This window comes from Lonchura striata, chromosome 3 (genome assembly GCF_046129695.1).
Source record: "Lonchura striata isolate bLonStr1 chromosome 3, bLonStr1.mat, whole genome shotgun sequence".
Taxonomy (NCBI): domain Eukaryota; kingdom Metazoa; phylum Chordata; class Aves; order Passeriformes; family Estrildidae; genus Lonchura; species Lonchura striata.
Genome location: NC_134605.1, coordinates 23,665,961 through 23,692,823, shown reverse-complemented (window position 1 = coordinate 23,692,823; position 26,863 = coordinate 23,665,961). Strand labels below are relative to the sequence as shown.

Genomic DNA, 26,863 nt, shown 5'->3' with positions numbered 1-26,863 from the left:
TTGTGGAGACTTATTCTCAGCACTCACTTTTCTTCTTTTGGATTGAGCACAGACATTACTTTTTTTAAAAGTTATGGATATTGTTTTTAACAGAATTATGAAATGATTGTTGATATTTCTAAAACAAAGCCAATAATAGCCAAGTTCTCCATGCTAAATGTACTTTTCAGTTTACACGATGAAGAATGGAAGAAATAATGCATATTTTGGAAGCAGAGCCCAATCTTTTGTAGGAGCACAAGAGGTTTTGCATATCTATTGCTCATTGGAGTACATAAAAGACGACGATTTTCTAAAAAAAGATAATTGCACAACACAGCCATGAAGAAATCTGCAATGCAGATAATAAGGACTGGAGTAATGAGTATAATGAGGCACTGTATGCAGATCCTGAGCACAGATCAGATGTTATTTCAGCAACATGAACTGAAATCACAACTGAAAAACTCCTACACACATGGGATTTTCTTTCCTTGACAGGATTAAGAGGAGCAGCCTGTGGCTGCTGCAGGAAGAAAATCCCTCTCCCATGCTGAAGTGGGTATCAAATTAGACAGGCGAATCTTTGGCTATGGAGTCAGACCAGGCCTGGGAAGCCAAGAGCTTTACCTTTGGAAGGGGAAGGTCTGGATCTGGTTCCAAACCAAAACTCTTGGGCTCAGTCCAACCCTCCAGGTCTTGCCTTAGACAGATGTGTAAGGCCAGTGGAGCAACCCTTAATTTTTCTGTGTGCAAACCACGTTTTGTTTACTGAGCAAGTCATGTGCAGCATTCTGTCCCCTTCTCCCCCTGCTCATTAACAACACAAAGACACAGCAAGTAACATACACCGAAGTGTGAGATAGGTTTTATCAAGTACCTTGGAAGTGTGAAAGCTACCCTTACCATCTGGGGAGGGTTTCAGCAGTAATGCAGATTATTTCCTATTTGCATAAATTGATGCTGGGCCTCCCAGCTAGCTTGGGGAAGCAGAGCACAGGTACAAAAACTGCTAAGTAAATGATAACTAAATGTGGTAAAAAGGAAGTGTTTTTTGAAAGGCATCAGAGTAGGAATAGTACAGCCCAAACAGAGGTCTCCCATCACCAGATCATCACCCTTACTGCCTAGTTTCCTCTGCTTTAGTGTCCTTTGAGGGTCCAATCCCGCCTCAAGTACTCTGCGTGCAGCACAGATGCCAATCACTAGTGAGGCCAAGGCTGTGTTTGTTTGATTCAGCTCTCCCACAAGTTATTCACACCCTCTAAAAAGTTACTTGTGGCTCACACCCACTGTTGCCCATGCCTGGGCTGTCTGTGGCTCACAGTCACTCTTGCCCAGCCTGGGTTACTCCTGGCAGGCTGTGCTGTGCTGTGCCGTGCTATGCCGTGCTGTGCTGTGCTGTGCTGTGGTGTACTGTGCTGTGCTGCGTTGTGCTGTACTGTGCTGTGCCGTGCTGTGCCGTGCTGTGCTGTGCCGTGCTGTGCCGTACTGTGCCGTGCTGTGCCGTGCTGTGCTGTGCCGTGCTGTGCCGTACTGTGCCGTACTGTGCTGTGCCGTACTGTGCTGTACTGTGCCGTGCTGTGCTGTGCTGTGGTGTACTGTGCTGTGCTGTGCTGTGCTGTGCCGTGCTGTGCTGTGCTGTGCCGTGCCATGCTGTGCTGTGCTGTGCTGTGCTGTGCCATGCTGTGCTGTGCTGTGCTGTGCTGTGCTGTGCCATGCTGTGCTGTGCTGTGCTGTGCCGTGCTGTGCCGTGCTGTGCTGTACTGTGCCGTGCTGTGCCATGCTGTGCTGTGCTGTGCTGTGCCATGCTGTGCTGTGCTGTGCCGTGCTGTGCTGTGCTGTGCTGTGCCGTACTGTGCTGTACTGTGCCGTGTTGTGCTGTGCCGTGCTGTGCCGTGCCGGCAGCTGGGTGCTCACCCTGCCGTCACTGGTGAGCAGGATGGAGTCGCTCTTGATGTCGCGGTGGATGACGCCCTGGTGGTGCAGGTAGGACAGGGCCCTCAGCACGGACACACACACTGTGGCGATCTGCTCCTCGTTCATCCTGCAACGGCACAGGGACACGGCTCAGGGTGAGGAGGGGGAAAGGCCTTGTGGGGAGGCACCCGCTCCCATCCACACCCCTGTGCAGGAGATCTGTCAGGCAGTGCCTCTGGGGGCCAATCTCTGCTCCTGTTTCTGGCAAAAAAGGGGAGGCAAGGTGTGGGGATCAGCCTTGCAGCGAGCTCTGGATTAGTCTCCCTGCTGAGTGTGCCATGTGCTGGAGCCTGTTTCCCTCTGGGAAATCACAGAAATGCCTTATTTACAGTAAGCTCACTGCTTCCCAAGCAGGCGTCACTACTGGGATGGAAACAGGTGTGGAATAAATATGAGGAAAAACACCCTTAAGTGTGTAGGCAAAACATGAGGCCTGGGTTGTAGCTCTTTGAGAGCACTTTTATGTCTTCTATAAAAATATTTTGGGTATTTCAGCAGAAAAATAAACAAGAGTCCTCGTTTCTGTGCACAGTTGAAAAACCCCATTGTGGGGTCGTTCTCTCAGGTACAGTGCAATGCCTGGGATGGGCTGTGCACCCTGGTGCCACTGTCCGATCACTGATGTCCCCAGCATCTCTTTTATGTGAGCAGAAGAATACCTGTGAAGATTTCTGCTTTTTGTACCATTTGCAGTATTTTAGCAGAATCTTTGAGGGAAGGTCATGCAATATAAAAAAAACCCCAAAAACCGAGCGGATACTATTTTGAGTTAAAAAATAGATGACAGCTCTTAAGAAGTGGTGTTCTGGGAACATCTGTTTGCTGTCAAACTTCTGTCAGAAACATCTAAGATACAGCTTTTAATGGTTTGGCAAATACTTGCAATACTGTGATTTATTTCAGCACATAAGCTAAGGTAACCCTCAAAAATAAAACATCTGTGTTATAACTCTTGATAGAATCTAAGAGCACCATTTAACTAGGAGAACACAATTTTTTTAAATTTATAATTCCTTGCTTTTGTTCTTGCTCCCCTAAATATTCCCCTGCTGGTTTGATGTGGAAATTTTAATTTTCTTTCATTCAAGAAGAAGAAATCAAATAAAGAATCCCTCTTTCCAATCTCATTTTATCCAGCTTATCAGAAGCAGATAAGCAAAGAGCAGATGTAAAGAGGGCTGTAAAATTTAATGTCTCCCCTCAGAAGAGGCAGAGCAGTTCCATACACTGCAGCTCTTCTGCTGGCTAATTTCCTACTCTAAAGGTGTCATATTAACTGAAATATGGGAATGTGCTCCACCATGAGCACAAATATTCTCATATAAAAATACTTTACCCCTTATGTTTTGAGCTTGGTTTGCAGATAACTTTTGTGAGGAGAAATCATCCTTAGAGCAGACGTGGTTATGACAGCAAACTCAACAACACAGATCACTAAACAGGGAAAAAAACTTTTTTTCTTTGCCACTGTAGGAAGTAATGGCTAAGAGTTGTGTTGGTGCTAAACTACCTCCCAAAGTGTTAGCAAATCCCCATCTACCAGCAGGCCCTCTCAGGTGTTTCTTTCCCTTTGGTTCAACAAATGCTGGTGTTCACAGGAATTAATCTGCAACTCTGGCTTGTGATGATGATACAGTGAGCATGCTACAAATGGGTTTCATTCTGTGCACATACACAGTGTGTGGATCTCTATTTTATATGTGTTTACATGTGTATTTTATGCAGTTTCCTGTTTTTCTCTCTTTGTGTTGTACACCCGCAGCCCACCTGGTGTGAGTGACGATGTCTGTCAGAGCGCCGCCCTCAAGGAACTCCATCACGACCCAGAGCTCGTCCCCGACCAGGTAACTGTTGTACATGTCCACCACATTCTCGTGGTGGTAATCCCTCATGATCACAACCTGCAGAGGCACAAAGGGATGAGCTGGCAATGCTGCAAGCTTTATCTGACACTTGTTTTGACCTTCTTTGTCACTGGTGCTGAGGAAAGGTTCTGTGATGAATCACATCCTCCCTAATCCTTATGCCAACGCATAAACAAAATCAATATATTTACATAAAAATATCAGTCATTGTAAATACATCAGGAGGAAGAAAGAATCTCTAGTTGATAGAGTATAAACAGTAGATAATTGTTTTACTTCAGCTTGTAGGAACAGACCTGTTTATTTAATTGCTTTTTGATTACCAATTGCTTTCAGTACAAGACTTTTTCTTTTTTTTGACCTGATCAATCACTCAACACATCAAAATCACTTTTATCATGTAGTAAATGGTACTTTCCACAGATTTTCAACAGAATGCTGGAGTAAGTCTCCAGAAAACTCACTTAGAGACTTCTAAAAGGCTTACTGCTTTTTGTGTACTCTGAGTTAGACACACGGGAGACATACCAACAAGAAATTCTCAAGAGATCAAATAACAAAAAACTTCACTGGCAACTTAAGAAAAATCAGAGAACTTTGGTAAAAATGTTTTGTGCAACACTGAATCTATGTAAAACACTACTCAAAACCATTAACTTGGCCCGTTCAACTTGGCAAACTGTAAGCTTTTAATTTGATTTTAAGTCACTCGAAAATTTCAAGAAGAGGGAATTAGAAGAAGGAGAAAGCGAGAAAGATAGAAAATATACAGAAAGGGATATATACAACCACCAACCCTGGGTTCCAGCACAGCTCAGAAAGTCCGAGAAAAAGTAGGGTCAAGATGTGCTTACCTCATGTTTGGCTTAAATACCCCTTGGTCTTCCTGGGCCCTTCTCCTGGAGGGGACTTGCAGTCATTTGGCCACTCTGGGTCAGGGGCAGGTGTGGAGCATTGTCCTCAGAGTGCCAGGGACTGGTACCATGCCAGGCACCAGGTACTGGCTCTAGGGGTGTGTGGAGCAGGGCACTGCCTCGCCAGGGCAAGGCCAGACCTGTCCCCATCCCCACACAAATGCACCCCAGACTGTCTGGAGACATCAGTCTCTCACTGCTGGTGCTACAGGGGGGCACTCAAATCTCTCACCTCAAAGGGACTGCACAGAACTGGCACCACAGTAAGGGCAGCCCAGCCAAGACAGTGTCCATGACCACAGGGTACTGAGGGGTGTCAGAATGGCAAGCACAAGAGAGAACAGCCAGGCAAGGCTTCATCACAGGCAGAGGGATTCCATCACTGCTACAAGAGATTTTCAGATGACACAAGCGACTGGAGCGTGTCAGGGAAGCAGCTTGGTCCTGCACAGCATGTAGGACCTGCTTCAAGATGTTACTGTTCAAGAGATGCTCAGTTAGAGCCACTACAGCCTCCAGCAGAGGCAAAGCCAAGCTCAAATAACCAGCACAGTCGTGCACTGTGTAAAGAAGAACCGGGTAAAGTTTGCTGGTTAATATTGTAATTAAAAAATGTGATGTTTTCAAAGGTTTTAAAGAAATCAATCTGTCATGCACTGAGGGGAGACACACTTTTAGTGTGTAGGAAACAAATGACAAAATGAAAAGGCTCATTCTCACAGGAGGATTCCTGGGGATCCTGTAGTATTGATCAGGATATTTACAAATGATCTCAAAAAGGGAGCAGTGAACACACCCCACCAGATGCTTTAATGGAGTAAGAAATTAAAAAAAAGATAAACTCTTCAAGTTGCAGAAGGTACTCTCAAGCCCCAAACAAACTGGGTGAAAAAATGGCAAATGAAAACCACTGTTCTGAAATTTAAAATAACATACATGGGGAAAACAGTCTCCCATAAGGAGCTGTAAGCTCTGAACTGGCTGCAACCCCTCAGGAAAGGATGTGTGGGAATTAACACAGATAGTTTCATAGAAAAGGGACTCACAGCTCTTAGCTTAGTAACCACCAAGAAAACACAGAGAGTGTTGATGGTTAGGAGAGGAAGGAGGGAGGAAACAAAAAGTACATGTATGCCAGAAATACAGCGCACATACTCTGGAATAGTCTGATCCTTCTTGGAAGGATCAACATGCCAGGAGACAGACAGAAAAAGGCAGCAGGGCTATGTTTGAACATCTGACACACTGCATGGACCAGCTGATACATTTCTTAGCTGTTTCCTGGGACAGCACCATAGGTTTCAAGCCTGGAGAAGTGGCTCACTTGAAACTGGAATGGCTATACATTATTTATACAAGCACAGATGTGTGTGGGACTCCTCACCTCATTTAGAAGGATATGAATTTGGCTCTTGATGGTGGCATTTGGCCCATGTCTCCTGTTGAACCTGCTGTATAAAACCCTGAGGCACCACCCAAGCCCCCATACCTCGTTGAAGAGCAGCTCCCTTCTCTGCTGTTTCCTGAGGTCCATCTTCTTCACAGCGACCTGCTTCCCCGAGTGCTTCTCGGTGGCGATGCACACGATGCCCGTGGAGCCCTCCCCGATCTTGATGAAGCTGTCCAGGTACTCCCGGGGGTCCCCGGGGCTGACCACGAGCTGCAGGGCAGCTCGGAACTGTTCGTGGGACACCCTGGAGGGCTGCTGGTCTGAGGAGGAGCCCCAGCTGGGGGGAGGATAAGCACTTGACGTGATGCTGGGGGAGCTGGGGTAGGAGGCGGTGGAAATATAGGGAGAGCCGGGCTGGAGGGGTGGCTGGTGATAGTGGGGTGCTTTGTGGTAGACCAGAGGGTACTGGTAGCTGCTGCTGGAGTAGCTGACTTTGCTCTGACTCTGAGGTAGCTTGACTGGGCCCCGGGGGTAGGTGTCCGAGCCAGAGAGCGGTGGGCTGACGACCAGCTGTGCTCGGTCATAATCCACCTGCAACACAAACAGGGAGAGTGAGGCCAGGGAGCAGCGCCTTTCACCCTGCCCATCCCTCCATTTCCAGCCCCCTGGAGGTCCCAGCAGTGCTGGTACAGCGTGCTCCCACATTGTACCCGCTCTGCTCAGCATGGCACTGCTGCCCCACTCTGGGCAGCGATTTTCACACCACGGAGGGCTGCAATGCCCTCAGCACACCAGGCTGGGCAGGTCCAGGACACCTCCTGTGTGTCCCCGGTCCGTTCTTCTGTGCAGGTACCTGTCTAGCCATTCTACAATCTTTGCTGAATCACAGAATAGCCCAGGTTGGAAGGGACATATGCTCAAAAAAGTGTATTTCCTCTGCATCTGCAGTGCCCTGCAGGCTCTCTGGGCTATTTCCTCCAAGAATCCATCCCTGCCACATCCATAAAGTCCGCCCTCTGGCAAATTCCAATTTGTGGCTTACTAGTACCTGGATTTCGATTCTCAGCTCTTAGCCTTTTTTTATATTTTTCTCCAGCAATTCAGGGATAACCCAACCTCTTCCTGTGGAGGTGGTGGTACCCTAAATTCCCTGTCATCTCCTGTCTTGCCGTGCTACCAGCTGTTGTTTGAGTGACTGCTTAGGTGAGTTTGACAAAGAGACTAATTCAATTCACCATTTCTTAAACCATTTTCTACAGCGACGCACTACTTAACTGCAGTGTCACAAAACTGCTAATTTTCATCTGAAATCAGAGAAAATCACAAAGGAAATTATCCCAATGGGAAGCCTGGTTCATTTGTAGGTTCCTTTCTATTTTTTTTGTATTTTCCAAGCTTCTTTAAGCTTCTTACGTTGCAGGCTAACAAATACTTCACCTTTACAAACATAATGGTCTGCTTGCTTCCATCCAAGCTAAAACCCCCCAAAAGATGTAGAACAAAAAAACCCACCAAAAATTATATTTTTTCCTCTGGAAAAGAACATCTTCACATTTACAATATGTGACTCCTGAGGATGTGTGGAGCATCTCAGGGCAGGGGGGTGGTTTGACACAGGCTCATCATGTAGCACAATTACAAATAATTATGGCAAAGAGTTCATTTAATCAATCAATTTCAGTGGCAGTGCACAGGGATGGACAGAGCAGCAAACTCTACACAGCTCACGGTTGCTACTATTACTGCTGGCTGCTGGCCAGGAGTCCCTGATCCATGTTAGTTAAATGCACATTAATCTGAATTTGGCAGTGTAATCAAGGACCCAACTGAACTGTGAAATTGAATTCTGCGGTGGAACATCATTTGACCATTTTATGCTAAGACTGCAAAAAAAAAAAAAGGGAAAAAAGAAAAAAAAAAAGAAAAAAAAGAAAAAACTCTGCCGCAGCATCAATTTATCAGCGCGGGCTCTGCACCGTGAGGAGGAGTTTGGAGCTGGAGTCGCCTCCAGCGCAATTTTCTGTCGGCGCTTTCCCAGCTCCCGTGTGAGCCGGGAGTGCCTGTCCTTTCATTCCGCCACAGCTTTAGTGGGGAACAGGGAGTGCCTCTCCAGAGGGGCTGCTCAGAGGCTGCTTCATGCAGGGCTGACAGCCACTGGGAGCACCCAGCAGGGCTGTACAGCCACCTCCCAGCACGCTGGGGGTGCTGAGGCAAAAATCCACATGGTTACAGCCATCATTTCCCTTACTCCATCAGGCAGGGGCAGCCAGCAAATAGAAGGGAGTCAGAGACATGAATTTCATGAAGGACATTACATCTGCCAAACTAATTAACGCAGAGAACTGCTCAGATGGTTTGGTGGAGGGAGGGGAACTCAATCTAACCCTGTCCTATATATCTGTGTATGTAGGGACAAATAATTTATTGCTTTGGCTGTAAAGACACCATTTTCTTTATAACCACTGAGATGGGGAAAACCTGGTCTAGAAATTCAAGCTGGATAAATCCACGCCAATGAATTATTTGAGGCTTCACCCATGTCTGGTATTTATGAGTCAAAAGAATATTCTGCAGTAAAATTTCAGAATGAAAATTCAGGGGTTCAGTGTGCTTGCTAAGAGTTTTCCGAAACTTTCTGAGGTTAGCATTGCTGCACAATGTAAACCCACTTCCTGAATCCTAAGAAATGCTACAAAAAGTCAGGAGCTATAATGAGTAAATCAGCTGAAGCTCTCCTCCAAGTCTGTGTCCTGATGCAGTGTTCCACATCACAGCAAAATCGAACACGCTTGACTCCACTAATAATTCTATTTCTGCTACTGAATGTAGTCACCTACTGAATGGAATTTCCTTAAATACTACCAAGGAAAGAAGAAATTCAAGATCAGGTCAAAGGAGCAGCCAAAGCTCTGACACGACATTGATCACGGCACAGTGGTATCTCCCACATCTGCACAGCTGGCCAGGTGGAAGGTGCAGAAGGGATGGTCTGTAAATCACACTGAGACCGAAAAGGCAAAGGTCACTCTCTGGTGCTTCACTGGTGCAAAGCCCCAGAACTCCCTGTTCCACACACAGAGGTGGCAGGCAGCACTCATGGTACAGCTGCTGGCACATGAATGGGAAGATAGGGAAAAAAGGAGGGGTAAAGGCAGTAAAGGCTTGGCCCTGCCTTTGCCAGGCTGGAAATGTCCCTGTGGTACAGAGGGACATGGAGGACCAGGGTGAGAGACACCTCTGCTATGTTACAGCAATACAAGATAGCAAAGGGGGAGCAGACATCATGGGCCCTTGAAAGAGGGACAGGAGAGGGTCACAGAGAGCTGCTTCTGGAAAACTACAGGGAAAGGAGCTTTGAAATAATAGGGCTTGGTGCCAGAAGTTAAGAGGGCTGCTTGCAATGTAGAGGAGGGTAAAAAACGCCATGCAGCAGAGTTGCCAAAAATAAGCCAACAATGAATTCGATTTTGCGAGACAATATTGAGGTGGGACACCAACGCAGTGGGGTGAGGGTAACACAGCAGACTCTGCAACTCCATGCAGGTGTCCTAGAGTTAATCTGCAGGACAGGAGAGCAGGTGGGTGACACAGGGGTGGCTTAGAGGGAGGCAAATCTGAACCTCTGGCTTCCTACACCTCCATGGTTTCACTGCACAGCAGTGGCCAAGCCCAGGGCAGGGCAAATCTTCTGATGTAACAACTTTGAAATCACTGATGATGAAAGAGGGCAGACATTTAATTTGTCTGACATCTCTTACCTGCAAATATAACAGAAGTAAATCTGCTCTTCACATTTACAAGCCAAAATGAACATCCTTGTTAAAGGCACTTTGATGCCACACATTTGTGCCTGCAGACTTTTTCACTTACTTTTTCACCCCTTTTAATTATACTTTAAACCCAATCTCATTTGTAAAATATCTGATTTGAGATCTGACTCTCATTTAGTAAGCCCATTTGATGAACCATTATTTTACTAATGCCTCTTTGAAAAGAAGATTCTTCAGCAATCATCCAAGACAAGAAACTCCTATTCACCTACAGGAGCTGTGGACAGGTTTGGGAATTGAACTGCTGCATTTAACAGTGTATCATCAAGTTTCAATACACCAAGGTTGTAGGAGTGTTTTTGATGCTCTGAGGAGAGGAACAGCCCACAATGAATCTTGCATAGAGGCATATTTTTTTTAATAAAAGTTGTTACTGCATTTTAATGGGATATTTTCCAAAGTGCTGGAATCCTATAATAAACACCTCTGCCCTATTGATTGGTGTAAAACTGGCAGAAGCAGGTGCCACAGGGTCTCTGCATTACTGGATTTGTCCTCCTCTTTTCTAAACTCTGACAAAATGACTGCTTTCAATAAAGAAAATGGCAGCTAACCCATCCCAGATTTTCCTCCCAGCTTCCAGAATCCACACTGAATTTCTCACTGGTGCATAACTACCACACATCTCCCACCACACCCTGAGCTTTGGAAAGGTGCCCAAAGAGACCTGGTGATTTTTCTACTCCTCCAGGATTTATCTTGAGCTTGAGCTCCAAAGCCTGGCTCTGTGCTTCAATGCAAAGAGGGACAAAAAATGCATCGTTCACCCTTTCCAATGGGGCACTGCACCACGGTAATGGCAAAGCAGCCAAAACCTAAAGAAGCATGACACAGGCACACCTCCAACCCAGAGACAGCATGGATCTGCAGAGACCTGGGACTGCAGCAGGACACAGCAAATGCACTGTTCAGGTATCATTAGAAAGAACAGATCTCACCACTGACAGTCACCTACCTCAGCATGTGAAAAGTCACAGCAACCCCAGACTTGGAAAAATGATCATTAAAATGCCCGTTGCTAGGGGAACTCAGTGATGTTCAGAGCAAACTACATTGAAAAAGCGTCTCTTACACAACATTAGATGCTTAAGAAGGTCATCATGGTTATGTGACTAGAGGTGTGAGAAAAGCACTCTTCTCTGAATGTGGCAAGCAGGGCTGGACAGCTGTGTGTAGGTAACACACCTCATGTGGCAGAGTAGGGACAGATTTGTGGAAAGGAGCTGCCTTTAGATAACATGGCTAAAATACTTTCTTGCACACCAACCCTTTTTTAAAACTACATCTAAAATGTCATCTAAAAAGGGTAAGATCAGCTACTTTGACTTTATTTCAATGCTTAAAAACAACACAGAAGGGAGTAAGCCCCTCATGAGCAGTGAAGAGCTTGTAATATAAAGATGGTATAGATACAGTATAAATACTGAAGCAAACAAATTTCAGCCTTGCACAGTAATAACTCAAACACAGAAGTATCTGATACACAAACCAGACCAGCATCTCACCTCCATCTGAGATCTGCTCAGGTGTACAACCTCCTGAAGCTACAAAAAACTGCCAAAGAACTTGCATTTATTGGGAAGTTCAAATAAAATCCCCAGAAGATGGGCACTCCAAACCTGCCTTTTGGTAAGTATCTTAAACCCACTGGCCCCTGACATCCATTTTCATACACCCACGTAAAATGGGCGGGTTTCCACACCTGCCAAGGAGCAGTAACACAACTCTCGGGAATGTTACCAGCCATGTTTAGCATCGTGCGCCCAAGCGTGGCCCCTTGCCCTTAATTTTTACTTTTGGCACTCCCCTTGTGGAGAGGCTGATCCCTGTCCTGGCAGCACTGTCCCCGGGCAGGTCAGGTTACCTTGGGCACGCCTGCTGCGGTCTCGGACAGGCGGGGGTAGGTGTAGGAGCTGTAGGAATGTCCTTGCTGGTGTGCTTTGAAGGCGCTTGCTCCGTAGGGCATGGCTGGCTCCTGCAGGCCAGAGCCTGACCTGGATCTCTGCCTCATGGCTGGCTGAGGGCTTGCAGGGTCCACGTAGGACGACTTTGGCCTCTTGTCATAGTCATCCTTGCTCAGGCTGTGTCCCCAGTCACTGTCACCATATTCCAGCCTCTCCTTGGGGCACTCGCTCTGCAGCGATGCTCGGGACGGGGCATAAGGAAAGGAATCCCTGTAGTCCAGGGAGGATCCGCTGGGGATCCGCTGGTACTCCAGCTTCAGGCCGCCGTATTCCAGCACTTTGGGCTTGGTCTCCACATGTGCGTGGTAATCTGGGAGGAACCTGGACAGGTCTGACTGCAGGGGTGTCACTTCTGAGTAACAGATGTCCCGGGACGTCACCTTCATCATGTGCCCGTTCTGTTTGTCAGCGAAGCTGCCCTTGTAGTACCTGTCCAACTCATCCCCATAGAGAGCCTTGTCTCGGAATTTCTCCACGATAAAGTCTGCTGTGGTGTCTGACTCGCTGGAGTACTGGGAGTACGTGATGTAGCCATTTTCCTCCTGGTGCCTTGGCACGTGGTTTGCATTTCCTTGGTGGTGGGTGGGAGGGCTTTCCTTCCGCAGGGAATTGGATCGTGTCACTGAGATATTGTCAAACTCCTCCAGCAGGCCATTGATTGAAGTATCCTTTCGAGGCTTGTTTCCTCGAACAATGGTCTGGGAATAAAAAAATTGCTTTGATTAAATACTGGCTTTTGTTTAGTATTTCACCAAAAAAACCACCAAAAAGGAAAAAAATCTGTATTCACCCAGGACTACCTATAGCAATGTCTTATGTTCTTCAGTCACATTATCTCATTGTTAAAAAAAACCCCTCAATAAATAATTATAGTAGGACGTGAAGAAATGTTTAAATTCAGTGTAGATCACAAGCTGGGATTTGGCATGCAACCCCAAGAAACTCTCAAAAGGCCCAATTTCAGAAGTGAGTGTTCAGCAGCCAACAACAGAGACATCTAAACTATTTTTCATTTGTTTTTATTCAGTTGTCTGCATCAAGCCACACTGGTGGGCTGAGTCAGATTTACAGGGTATGGATAAGCTAAACAAGAATCATTCAGCGGTCACTTCCATGTGCTATTTTAACAAACTGCTGGAATGAAAAGTAACATACAGTTAATCAGGCACTGAATTTTTTTGGTTTTTTCTTTTTTTACAAAACAGTATGTTCCTGAGTAGCAGAATCCCATGGAAGATTGCCTCTTAGTTAACTTAGTGCAAATGACACGTGGGACAGAGGGAAAAACACTGAACTCTATCTCCTTGTAACACAGAGCATCCAGCAAGCCACGGTGCACAACCATGGCTCTGGGATACCCATCATTGCTTGACATCAGGGATGCCAAGTGCTGGCCTCGTTTGTGTCCCACTATTGCAAAGCCTTCCATAGATCCCCCTACACATCCCCACCCCTTTATGTCCAAAATACTACTGCTCCTGGTAGGATGGGAGGCGAGAACTGTGGTTACAGTTCTCCTTCAAGAAAGATTTTATTTTTTTAGCCAGTACCACCTGAAGGCTGTAACATGTGGCTGCATCCATTTCTCACCTGGGGGCTGCCATTGAGCACCACCTCACGTTTACAAACACCTGACAAGAATAAGATGTACAGATTGGTGGCCAGGGCAATAAATCAGCCAGGCTCTACTGAAAACACATTTGCTTTGCTGATTTACTTTGGCTAAATATCTCTGTCTGCATCTTACTTAACTCACTGAGCTTTTCAACAGAGTCACTGTGGTCACCCCAAGGAGAATTCCCTCTCTGGAAATGTTGCACACTGACTGTGGTGTATCAGGAACCAAGCAGGCATGGCTGAATGTGAAATACTGGACACCAAGCACAACATATCAGATCCAGCCTGGTCACTTGCTCTGCACCCGTTCCTTTGTTCCAAGCACAGTGCGACTGCTCAACTCCTGATTGAAAGCACTCCGGGGTTCAAACTTTGTCAAAAAAAAGCATTCAAACACTAGTAAGATGACAAAATTAACAGAAATGTACTTCTCTGTCTCACAGCAAAAGGCAGCTGAGAAAAGGCAGGCAAAAAGCAAAGCAGTCCTGACCTCACGCTGCTTCCTGCTCTGATTTATGTCTGTAATCACTTGCCTAGTTTGCTATTTTGAAGCCAGTGGTACTGAAACAATAGGACAGCAAAAAGAAGAGACAGAAAATAGATCACTCCTTTCACCTTCCAAGCCATTCAGCAAGATAAGAGGGATTGGTTTAATTCTGCTACAGCCTCTTAGGCAGGATGACTGCACGATCATTCATATTTAATTATCACATAATAAACCAGCAACATTCGACAATGAAATGCTTATAATTGAAAACAAGATTGAAATACCCGACTGCCACCCCTGTGCAAACGCCTGCCGAGGAGGAAAATGCACATTTAACACTCTCCACGGGGCTGGCCTGCACAAAGGAAGGTTTCCTGGGTGTGCCCAGGGGAGCCGCAGGGAGCCCCTGGAGCAGAGTGGCCTCTTGCATTAGAGGGAAGAGGAGCTGCCCCTCTGCTCCGCCAGGCACGCTCTGTCTGGATTTTCAGACACCCTCAGAAGGAAGATTTAGAAGAATGCAGCTGAATGTTTATATGTTAGAGAATTCACTGGTGACAAATCCCTGCAGTTTGGGGATTTTCTGCAGACAGGTGCATGCGTGGGAGTAACCTTTTTGATTATGAGGATTTAAAAATAGTACTAATAGTAAAATTATCTTATAGGAGATTCTGGTTTGAAAAGAAAAAAAGCATTTGCCAGCAAAGCCTCAGCCTGGTGAAGCTGTCTTGGATAGCTCTGGGACCTCAGTGCTGTCTCATCTGACTGATGAAGTTAAGGGGATTAAGAACTAAACCCCATTTCTTTTATCCCAGCATTTTAAGGATGATCACTGGCAAACAGTGACTTGCAGTGTGATGGCTGCAATTCCTATTGGCTTCAGATTATTTTCCATGAGAAAATGAAAATGCCCAGCACAAAAGGAAGACAACATATGTTGTACCATGTTGACTTGTCCTGAATTGATTTACTAGAGAGAAAGTGTGTGCTGGGGCTCACCAGCACCCACAGCTTTCCTTGGAAGCACAGCATTTGAAGAAAGAAGCCTGAGATTGGGAGCTGCCAAAGCATGGCCCAAATACCCAAACCTGAAAGCCTAATGTTAGTGCCAGGCCCACAAGGAGTAGCCAGGCTCCAAGGAATGACTTCAGAGAAAAAGCTAGACTGATGATGTGGGGTCTTGGTTTGGGATTGTGGACTCTGGGCACTGCGTCAGTGAGCAGAGGGAAAACCTCATTCCTCAAAGACAGGAATCACAAATGATGGGAAATCTGAGCTCTAATTTAAAAAGCAAAACAAAAACCTTGAGAGAAAATGTAACAGGAAAGGGCTACCATGGAAAGAGATATAATAGTAATTAGTGTCATAGGAACTAGACTAGGTTTTCTAATTTTAATGGCTTTATAAACTAAAAAAAAAAAAAATGTGTGGAGGAGGAGGGGATTTTGTCTCTATATTCTAGACATATTTACAGAGATGGTTTTCTGAATGTTTTTAACCCACTTACCAGTCTTTGCATTTTTAAACATAACGGAATTTTCAGGGCTGCTGCAGGCAAAGCAGATTAAAGCAAAGTAACCTTTGCCAAGCTTGATGGGCAAAAATTTCTGAGGCCTTTCTTCTGCCTGCTGAGATCCTGTAATGGAAGTGTGCACAGCACCTTGTCCTGGCTGCAAAAGCAGGACTGAGCCCCTCAGCTCCCCCAGGGCTCCACACCTGTGCTGTTTATTAAAGCTGCGCTGCGCAGCTCAGGAGGGATCGATGCTCCTGCAGATGGAGGAGTGCCAGGAATTCCGCGCTGCCATTCCCCTTGTGATAGATGTAATGCCACGGTTGATTCTCACAATTAAATGCAAATATCTTGTGTATATGTTAAGAAAAGTTCTATAAATTTATAGTTATGTTTTAACCCCCTTGCATTGCTATCAGGGGTGGCCTGGGTTTGGGACTTTTGGGAGGGTTGGCTCGTTTCTGAGGCAACAGCTGACCTCCAATCAAGATTTAAGGAAGTGATCTCCACCCCTGGACAGCAAAGAAGGAGTCGATGGACAGAACTCTGGTAGGGGCCAAAGGCAAAACCTCCATTGTGTGGATCAGCACATGGTCGGAAAATCCTCTGCTCCCGGTGGCATAATCTTTTCTCTATTCAGTCTTCTGTTGTATTTTTCATAAGGTTCAATAAACCTTTCTAAATTTTTGTAAGTGAGTAGCATTTCTCACACCCTGGCACATGGCAGCAGTGGGGTGCAGTGCCCATGACTTGGGGCTGGGCTCAGCTCCCGTGGCTCCCCGGGCAGGCCTGGTGACAGCAGCCATCCTTCATGGCGCCTCTGCAGCGCCTGTCCTGCCGCGATAAGCTCTAATGGATCTGCCTGCCAGAGACGCTGTCTTGCCTGGTTTCCAGCAGGAGATGAGAAAAAGCTCCTGCGCTCAAACACTGTATTAACCTTGACAATAATGAAGTGGGTAATTAACTGTTGTGCCCTAATGCGACCTTGCATTTATTGTCTTTAGAGCTACTATACTTTACACACTCGTTAAGAATATATCATCCTTTGTCCTCCTGGAGCTGGGTTTTCAGGTGTCAATGAGGATTCTAAATCTCTGTGATGTGCAGGGTGAAAATAAAAGGAATTTTATGGTAAGGTCGCCCTTATAAACAGCCAATCTAAACTCCGATTTTGCCTCTAGCCAGCTTCTCCCCTCATCTGCATTACACATAAACTAAAAGCACAGCCTATGCTGAAAATAAATTTTTTTTGTTCTTAAGAAAAGGTGCATAAAGCACAGATGGTCAGAATAATCTAATTCTAAGTAATGGATGTATTAGTAATTTATTTTCTTGTTGCAAGACATTTCAAAGTATTTGAAGCTGTGTTCATGACACATTTTACTCCCAGTGTAAATAAACATGAATGGCACTTGAAGAGAAAAACTGATCGTTGTCATCACTGCAGAAGGAAAACTCCAGCTTTCCCTGTGAGTAACACAGTCTTAGAGCTGCAGCCAGAGATGTCAGGGGTCTGCATCTGATCTGCTCTTATCAGAAGAAAAAGTACTTAGGGAAGAATTTACTGTGCAGGTGACGACACAATGGAACACATTGCCCAGAGAGGTTGTGGACTCCCCCTTCTTGGAGACACTCAAGAACCGCCTGGACACAATCCTGTGCTGTGCACTCTAGGATCACCCTGCTGGAGCAGGGAGGTGGCACCAGATGACCCACTGTGGTCCCTTCCAACCCGAGCCACTCTGTCACCCCAAAATAGATGGAGTCTCTTAGAACTCCTGGAAAGAGGTGAAAGCACGAAGCAAACCCCTGCTGTTTGCAGTAGTCCAGGGCCAACATGAGGTGGATCCTTTCCCTTGTGTGGAGGCTGGATTTTAAGGCTGAGGTGCCTTCCTGAGAGCTGCCACCAGGACTGGGCTCAGAGGGGAAGATGGGAGGTGAGAGATAAAGACCTGCCCACATCTCGAATGGCTGACTGAACATGGAGAAGTAAATGTGCTGCCAGGGAGGAAAAGGGATGGCAGCTGAAGGCCCAGTGCCCGGGGAGCTCAGCCAGGAGCTGGGACTGCTGCTCTCAGGTAAGTGGTTCCACTGGGCACTTCAGGATTTTCTCTGTGGAATATTCACTTGACAAATTCAAACCTCTGAGCTGCTTTTCCAAATGACGGTGTCAGAATTATCCTCCCAATCCTTTCACATCCCAGTGAATTCTTAATTACACCTGAATGGGCAAGCTGCATGAGAAGGAGTGAAAAAGATTTCTATACCTCCATCCCCTCTTTCCTCTAAGTGGAAAGTTTAAGGCACTTGTGCCATAGAGATTAGTCAGGAAAGAAGCCTTTTGGACAGGAACGCATCAGATACATTGTGAAAAATTATGCTGGATGGGATAGGAGGTAATTCATCACTCTGCACCCTCCAGTAGTGTCCTGTGGGAGCTGCTCCTGTTTTATCTACAGCCTGTCTACAAAAACAGCTATCACTCAGAGTTAGTCACAAGGAATACACAACAGACAGGAAAGTATGACAGAACATGCCTTCCTGAAGCCTGTAATTTAGAGCCTGCTTTACACCTGGAAGCCTTGGAGTTTTTATCATTTCTGTTATGAATTCCTTCCCGAAGCTATAAATTCTCATCCTCCCCATAAAAACAGTATTAGAAAACAGTAATCATTTTGGTATCCCACAGGTCCCTCCTTGGGGAAGGCACTCCGCAGATTGCAGTGGTGTTGGGTGACTCAGCTAGGCCAGGATTTTGGGTCTCTGCTCCCTGGACCAAACATGACTTTTACACCACAGGGTCACCTGCCCAAACCAGGAGCACGAGACAGTGTCACCTGCCCCTTGCCATGAAGTATCTCAGCATGTGAGCCAAGACCCCAGCTCATTAATTGCTCTAATCCCTTTCTAGGAGATCCATAAATCCCTGCTTGGGACAGCTCTCAAACAGGACCTTTCCCCTGCCCAGGAGAAATCAGAGAAATGCAAACCCCCAAGTAAAACTCAGCCCAATCAGCCTTTGGAGGGCAGCAGCCCCCAGACATGAGCCCATGGGTGCAGCAGGATGTGCCACGTCTGGAATGGGCTGACTCCAAATCCCAGGATCAAAGCAAAGGTACAGCTTGAGAGCAGTCTAATATGCTTAACAAACTAGTGCCAGCTGTTTAAAATTCTTCAAAAGCAAAATAATGCTAAACTATAAGAAAGGGCTCACCAAAACGGCACTGTGTAATTTCCCACAGTGCACAGCAGTTTTAAAAGTTAGTTTCCATAACAACAAGAGCAACGTTTCATTATAATCACATTCACTGGTAATTTTTTTGACATCTTAAAATACAGCAACTTTAACACAACATTTAGTTTTAAAATACCACTGAAATATCTACATTCTAGTAACTTTTCCTTATTTTTTAAAATACACAAAAATGCTTATTATACGTAATTTGAAATGCTATTAGAGAATTTTAAAAGTTTAAAATAATTATTCTGGGCCTACTTGAAACATATCTGATCTGTGCAATTTTATATGTCATATACACACACAAATCTCTCAGACACACAACAAATGAGTGAAATGTGACTTGAAAGTTTTTATTTGAAAGAGAAAGTCTCTGTATTACTGATTCAGTAAAACAGAAAGTGTCCATAATACTGAACATTATTACTGATGGATTCAACAACTTCAGGAAGAGGAGTGGAAAAATTTCAAGCCAAACAATTTCTGTTTTATAGGACTTAGGACCCTTCAAAATTTTCTTTTATCCAGTGATGAAAAAAAAAATAGTCCCACAAAATTAAATAACTCAAAAACATTAGTCACAGGAATTTTAACTGTCCTCTTTGCATTGCTGCATTTTCTTAAGGCTGGTGGCAATGGTTTCAGCACAGCAGTGCACAAAGCAGACCCACTAAAAAAAAAAAAAAAAGTGTAGAAAGCCACACCAAATATTGCAATATTTTGCCCAAATTCTGGAAAAATTTTGTTCATCAATGTAAAAGTTTCCTGTTTTGTTAAATCAACATTTTCTGGCAGGGAAAGACAAAGATCAGTGTAATCTGGGAAGCCTGAATCAGCAGGACCAGGCACCTTGCTCTCCACTTTTCAAAGCCGTGTCAGCTGCAAATGCCTCTGTAGTAGTGTCTTTTCCCCAAGGAATTTGCTTTGCAAATTCAGTAAGGTTTACTGAGGTACAGATATGCTCAGCAACTGCTGATGTGGTTTCTGCACCACACAGGATCCCATGGCAGTCATGGGAGAAATCATGCAGAATCAGCACCCCAGAGCTTCCAACAGGGCTGACTCTGGAGCCAGCTAAAAAACAAAAGCAGAGTCGGGGACATTCAGGTAAGATGACAGAAATCCCTCTCTCTGAGAAACACAACTTTAGTTTTGTAATACCAAGACAGGAGCAGACACGTCCCAGGTCCAGGACCAAGGGTGTGCTGCAAGCAGGGTGGAAATAAAAATACCAGCACCATGGGCTGTTAATAAAAAGCACTGAAACTCCAGATCTCACTGGTACCTCTGAGATCTGGCCTTGGGAGCTGGTTTGTGCCTGGACTACTGATTAACTTCGGGAGAGATGTGGGAATGGTGTCTTCTGCCCTACAGCTCCTCATCCTCAGCCACAAGGCAGGCCACAGGAGATGAAGCAAGGGCTGGTGGCAATCCTGATGCCTCTTTCAGTCTTGGCATCACCCCTTTCACAGGAAAACACATCACAAAAATGCATCTCAAACCACGTATGAACTGACTCTGCTGCCCATCTGAACTTGGTACAAGCACTCCTCAGGGAAACTGCAGGGAGCTGGGATAGCAAGAGGAGCCTACAGGGACCTGGGGCTATCCCAAATGGATGCAGAGTTCTCTGCAGCCACATCACAATCATCACCAACCTTAATGTGCATTATCTCTAATATCTGCAGTCTAGATTCTTATTTTTCCAGGTTTTTATGTGGGGGTGGAAAAAAAACCCCACTTTTCTCAACAAAGGCATTAGAAATTGCAAGAATTTAACAACACTTTCCCACCAGCTCCCCAAATACTTCAACTTTGAGAACCTACTGCTACACTCCAGAGGAGCTATAGGTGTCCCCCATGGTGCTGACACTGAGACACCACACCCAGTGCCACTGTTTTTAGGGCACAGAGTCAGTGTCCTACATGTACCCGTGATTGGTGCTGGGATCTGGTGGGGCACAGCACCGTGTCAGTCCTCCCAGGGCTGACAGGCATTTCAAAGGAGCCTTCCCACAACGAAGCCACATGCCACAATCACAGATTTCACCGGAAGTGCCACAGAAGGGCTGGGGTGGGATTTCCACAGGCAGAGGAGCCCTGCTATAGGGTGGGTGGTGTCAAACCCCACCCTCCCAGTCCCACTCACCCCTACATTTGCCATAATGGTACAGGGCACTCACACAGGGAATGCAGTCTGCTTTCCAGCAGCAGCCCCAGTTAAAAAACTGAGGAGAGGGACAGACTGTAATTCACAAAGTCACACTGCAGCATAAACCCTCTTTGTAGCTGAGATGAAATTTCCCTGGATGAGGCTCCCCTCGTGCCCTTAACAAATGCCCATTAACAAATGCAAGGTTGATGGAGCATTAACCCAATTAATGATCCTGGTGCTTTTTTTCCTCAGTGAAAGATTTTTCTGGCTGTAGTTTGATTGAGCTTTCTGAAATATTTAAGTCAATTCCAGTGTGATAAAATTTTATGCTCAGGAAGTAATTGCCTTCATCTGACAGCTCTGACAGAGGGACACTTGCTCAGGAGGGCAGAGGCCCTTGGGTCACTCCACTGTGGTTGGGGTAATCTCCTGTTTTAATTAAAATGACGATTTTGACACTCCGTTAATTTAGAAGAAACAATTAGAACTGTATTGTCGCAGCAAAGGAAGCTTCATATACAGCAGGTGCTTGAAGACAAAGTCAACATTTCTGTTTCCAAGTGTGTGGGGCCAGCTCGAGGAGCTCCTGGTGCTCTGCAAGCTGTGGCAGAGGGCTGTCAATGACCTTCGCACTCCATAAATCATCAGGCAGAGGCAGAGAGAGGAAGAAGATGCTGGTGAGTGCCGAGGCCTCAGTCCCCAGCACTGCAGATGGATGGGGCTCGCTGGCCTGAGCCCTGCTCAGGGTTGGGACAGTCCCTGCAATCTCAGCCCTGTGAATTTGGGATTAGCACCCCGAGGAAGGGCAGGGTGATGTGTGCAGAACACTGCCCATGGTGGCAGGGAAGGCACTATCAAGGTACAGCAGGAGAAATCATCCTGTACTGGCAATGTGCGAAAAAATGCCTCAGTCTCACGGCCTTAAAACAGCCAGAAAGTTTCAAAGTTGTTCCTAACACACTAAAATTGTGCATTCTTGGCCACACGACATGCAAGGGGCACTTTTTAATCTGACTGATGTCTCTGACTGCTTTGGACGCCTTCATCCTCTCCTGAAAGCTCACTCCTTGATTTCAGGAAATCCAGGAATTTGTATTGGCAAAATAAAATTTCATCTGCATTCTAAATTGCAGTATTCTTTCTTCCAAGAAAATACATTACTTTTTCTTTTCAAAGACACTATCAAATGGGAAATGCAGCCACAGGAATGTCCTAAGGAAGCAGGACTGACTCCCACTGAATGGTTTTCATCTGCAAACATGGAAATGAAGCAAAAAGTGCTCCTGTGCAGAAATCTAATGTTTAGGTCAAACTTACAAGGCAGGTGAGACAAAAGACACGAGGAGCTTCCTCAGCTGATAATTTAATTATTCCCTGTTGTAAAAGAGAAGTGCAAATCAAACACCTTCTTGATGGGAACAAAGTGAGGCAGGAGATTTCAGAGGATGCTCTGCAGCAGAGGTGAAGCAATCCCAGCACGACAATCTCTGGTGTACAAGAATTTGCTCAAACATTTCTAGGCTAATCTCGATCTGATTCCATTTGCTGGGCTGCGCCGCCACCAAGTGCCCTCTGTGCTGGCAGCAGGTTGGTTCTGACACGCTCAGTGAATGAATCTGCCTGACACAGAGCAGCTCCTCCCTGTTCCAGCCCTGCAGGCAGCACGGCAAGGCAGGGAGAAGGGGAAGGGCAGCAAGGGCTGCTGGTCAGGGAAAAATGGGGCTGCTTCCCCTGGCCTGGGCTGTGTGCTGGGAGTCACACCTCCCCTCCTGCTACAGACCATTTTCCCAGGGTGGTTCATTAAAACCACTGTGTTTAAACCAGATTTCTACACCTATCTATCCCATGCTCCTGGGAAGTGCTGCTTCACAGGGGAACATAAGCCTTAGCAATAAGGACCTTCATGTGCACTATGCTCTGTGAGAATCATTAACTGCAAACTAGGACACAGATACCAATTACTGTTCTGCTCAGACTACAAAACTGTAAAATTCAGTAAAATTCGAAATCTTATGCTATCCTTTTAACTGTGTGATCCTGATAGCTAACTACTAATGCCTGCTGGATCTTAGCAATTAAAAAGCAGAAATGCTCATCCTAAATACTTCTCTTTCATTCACTTTTCTCTCTCCAAAGATCTGTATCTGAAATGCCCTTTTTTTTCTGGCGCACACCGTTCATCCCACAGACAACAGAAAAGGCATTTAAAAGTCTCTGCAGGTAAGTCAGTGTTCCCTGGTAATACATAGCATTTGTCTGGTGTAATTGGATCCTCCATGAAGGGAAAGACAAGAAAGAAAGCTCAGCAAAGCACTTTCAAATTCCTAGAGAGCCACCAAAGCCCAGATCTAATCATGTCAGAGCAGGAGACTGAAAAAAGCACACTTATACCTGGAGCTTTGACTTGACAGGTAAGTGAGCTGCTTGGCAACATTTTTTCCCCCTCTGATTCTATTGAACTAAACTCTGCTGGAATTGAATAAATGTGGCTGTTTGGTTATAATTATAGAATCACAAAATGGTTTGGATTGGGAGGGACAATAAAGATTTCTCTTATATGGAGCATGGTTCAATGGGACTGTCACTGGTTTCTGTTCTGCACTACAAGGGCTCAAACCAAGTTCCTTAGCAGACCTAGGGACAAGTCTGTCACTGAGATTGCAGAATCTGAACTGCAACTGAACTGCATGGATGAATGAAAGGGAAGAAGCAAGCACCACCCTGTGCTGATGTACACTGTAGATTCTGCAGGACACATTTTCTGTGGAAATCCCCTCCAGAGACCTTTACTATGTGGGCTGAAGCATGTGCCCTGAGCAAAGCCATCAGGATGCCCCAGCAGGCTCCTCATTAGCGCTCAGGACACTGACACACACGGGTAGGAATGCAGGGATTGCCTGCTAGCACCTAGTGGTTCCCACCACCGACCACGAGTAGAGAACGTTCCAACTGAGCTTTCAGCCCGAGGCACTCCAGCAGCACCCCTGGAGGCTCGGCCAGCCCGTGCAAACGAAGCATCTCCCAGCACATGCCGCTCCCGTTTGGCTTTCTTAGCCAAGCCAAGGAGGAGCCTGCCGGGCTGTGTGACTGATCCTGGTAAAACACACCCTGCCCTTCCAAACATTTATGGGGAAAGCATTCACTGCTCACACCTCACTGCTTATTTTCTATGCTTCGCTCTGGGGGACCATAGTCATGCAACAGGTTCCAGGAGGCAAAAAACACAAAAGCATCACCTCCATCTGCTTGGTCCTTCCCAGGCCCGAGCTCTGCTCCTGGCCCCAGAGAGAGTATGGTCACTACAGAGAAGGCTTTGGAGTAAAAAGCTGGGCTGAGCAAATGAGAAGGAGCTACAACAACAGCCACATGAAGCAGTGATGGAGCCCTCCACCTCCAGGCAGCTAGCTGGGAGTGTGGCTCATTTTCCAGGACAGGAAAGCCAGCCAGAGGAATTACTAGAACAGTGTCCTATAGATTTGTCTTCAGGGACCAACTTCCATGTTAAAAAAAGAACCTGATTATGAGTGTCCTTGGTCAGGATCTAATTCCTGGCTTGTTTTAGGTTATTAAGTGCTACCTGGAGAGTATTCCCAGTCTGGTACTCCCAGAGGAGACCAGATTCAATTTCTGAAATGCTGGCACAAGAGTCTGGCCCTTTAATGTGTAGACCTATAGGTTAACGTGGGTGTTGAGCTCTAAAGGCTGCTCTGCTTCAGCAGCTGTAGACTGAACTCCAAGTTTACTTTCAGTCTTTAGTGTACTGCAAAGTTCTGCTCATCCATTTAAGCTCTCAATAACAGGAGTAAAGCTTACCCTTGCAAGGTTCCTCCAACACTAATATTACATAAAACCTCAGTGCTGATGCATTTAAAACATTATTTTACTAATCATATTGGAAGCAACTCCTTTGTCATGTAAGTGGAGCAATTCTAACCAATGCCAACTGTTGTACGGGCAAAGCTTGCTAGATAAAGGATTTCTGAAGAACTTCCTTAGGGCCCCTCACTGCAGACAGTGAACTCCAAGACTCCCTTGGGGAGAGACTGTGCAGGTGGTGGTGTGAGCCTGCCTGCAAGAGGAGAGTATGGCAGCACAGGTTCTTTTGGGGATGTCAGGGACCTTTCCAATGAGGGACATGATCAACAGGCAACCACATGCCACCTCTCCAAGGCAGAGGGGCAGAATGATGGACTAAAGGCTTTAGAGCAGGGCTCAACTTGTCTTCAGAGTCCAAAGGGGAGCAAAGGGGAGTCCTGCACCCTGCCAGTTACAGCAACCACCTCTGACAACCACATTCCTGCAGGCATTGCTCCTGCTTCTTCATTTCAGCACATTTAAAGGGCAGTAATAAGATGGAATGTGGAAAAACTTTTTTTTTTTTTTTTTTGCCACTTACAGTATTTAATCTGTGTTCTAGGAGAGGGTTTTTTTTACTGGCAGCCTCAGTGTTTCCCTAGGATGGCCAGGTCCTGGTGTTGGTGTCCACAGTCCAGCTGCAGACAAATGTACCTGGCTGAACCTGAAGGGCTGTCATGAAGGACCAACATCTTGGCCAAAAAAGTATGTGAATAATTCACTTTCTGGCACATTAGTTGAACTGAAAAATGAAGGAATATCTTGTATTTTGAGTCAGTCTGAAATGATAATGATGCTGGTTTTGATTCTCCAAATGAGGCTCTAGAAAAACAGGCTGGATTAAATGTTTCAGCAGCATGGAAGACAATTGTGTGAAAATGAAAGAGCTACTGATCAAGAACTCTGCTGTTCAGAAAGGCAGAAATTCAAAACTATAAAGAAGAAGCCAGAAACTGAAAATTTAAAGAAGAACTGAGAATATATCAATTAATGGGTAGAGGTGTTCCCTTTGAAATAGAATGGAATAGAATGGAAGGGGATAGGACAGACTGTTTCAGCTGGAAGGGAGCTACAACAATCACTCAGTCCACCACCTGACCAATTTAAAGCTTGATATTGAGGGCATTCTCCAGATGACTTTTAAACAGTGACTCTATTGTAAAAATCAACTTCACAGGCAGCAAAAGTGTTATTCTAAAGGACTTTCATAAAACAAAATTTTCTGAAATCAGACAATCAGAAATAAATTGAAAAGTTTCCTCTGTACAATGCAGAACATATGAGAACATATTAGTGATAATGATAAAATTAAAAAAACTTCTGAGCTGTGTACTTCTTGCACTGATTCATACTGTGGCTCATTTCTATTTGTGAATAAAATCCTACAAGATTAAATTCCAGTGATTAAATTCCTGCAAGATTACACGAAATTGTAACTTGGCTCTTCTCATACCAAGTCAGACATGGACACTAGATGGCATATTTGTATTATATCTGTAGAGGGGAACAGAGATAACTGAAGTAGCATTGTCACTCACAGACACAGTAAAACAAATGGCATTCAAGGGTGAAGCATGATCCCTTCAATAGAAAAACTTCCTCTTAAATGTGTGGCAGCATTTTCTTCCAAGAGCATACAGCAGCACACGCATTCCTATTCAGTGATCAAAATAAATTGGAAGTGGGGCTGTCTTACGGGCCAACTGCCAATCTGACAATAATCACTTGCAGATGAAGATAACACAGAAGACCTGTGGCTACAAGGGAATTGTGCCTCCAGAGCTAGGCTAACATGGAAATCTGATCAGGCTAAAGGGTGTTGGCCATCACATTTTGCCCTCTCCTTTCCAAAGGCTGAGATCCCACAGTCCCCCCTGGGTCCTGTCCTGTTGCTCAACCATGCTTGGTGGCAAAACACTTTCCTTGCACCCAGGATGTGCTGTGCTGCAAGCTGCTGGCTCCTGCCCTGCTTGGAGACAGCCCCTCACCCTGTCCCAGCTGAGCCAGCACCAGACCAAACGTGCCACTGCAGAACCTGGAATTAACAACCAAGTGGGACTTTCCAAGATGTGGTTACAAGGA

At 45.7% G+C, this 26,863-nt stretch overlaps 1 protein-coding gene across 5 annotated transcripts in view; it reads right to left on the bottom strand.

Moving 5' to 3' along the window:
- Positions 1-26,863, bottom strand: part of PAK5 (p21 (RAC1) activated kinase 5) — a 162,207-nt gene that overhangs the window by 5,942 nt on the left and 129,402 nt on the right. For all 5 annotated transcript variants that reach the window (XM_077781970.1, XM_077781971.1, XM_021540280.3 and 2 more), the window contains 4 exons: positions 11,823-12,620; positions 6,228-6,719; positions 3,727-3,860; positions 1,900-2,026 (listed from right to left, as the gene is read on the bottom strand). In XM_077781970.1, coding sequence (XP_077638096.1) covers positions 1,900-2,026; positions 3,727-3,860; positions 6,228-6,719; positions 11,823-12,620 — 1,551 coding nt within the window. The remainder of the gene's footprint in view (positions 1-1,899; positions 2,027-3,726; positions 3,861-6,227; positions 6,720-11,822; positions 12,621-26,863) is intronic.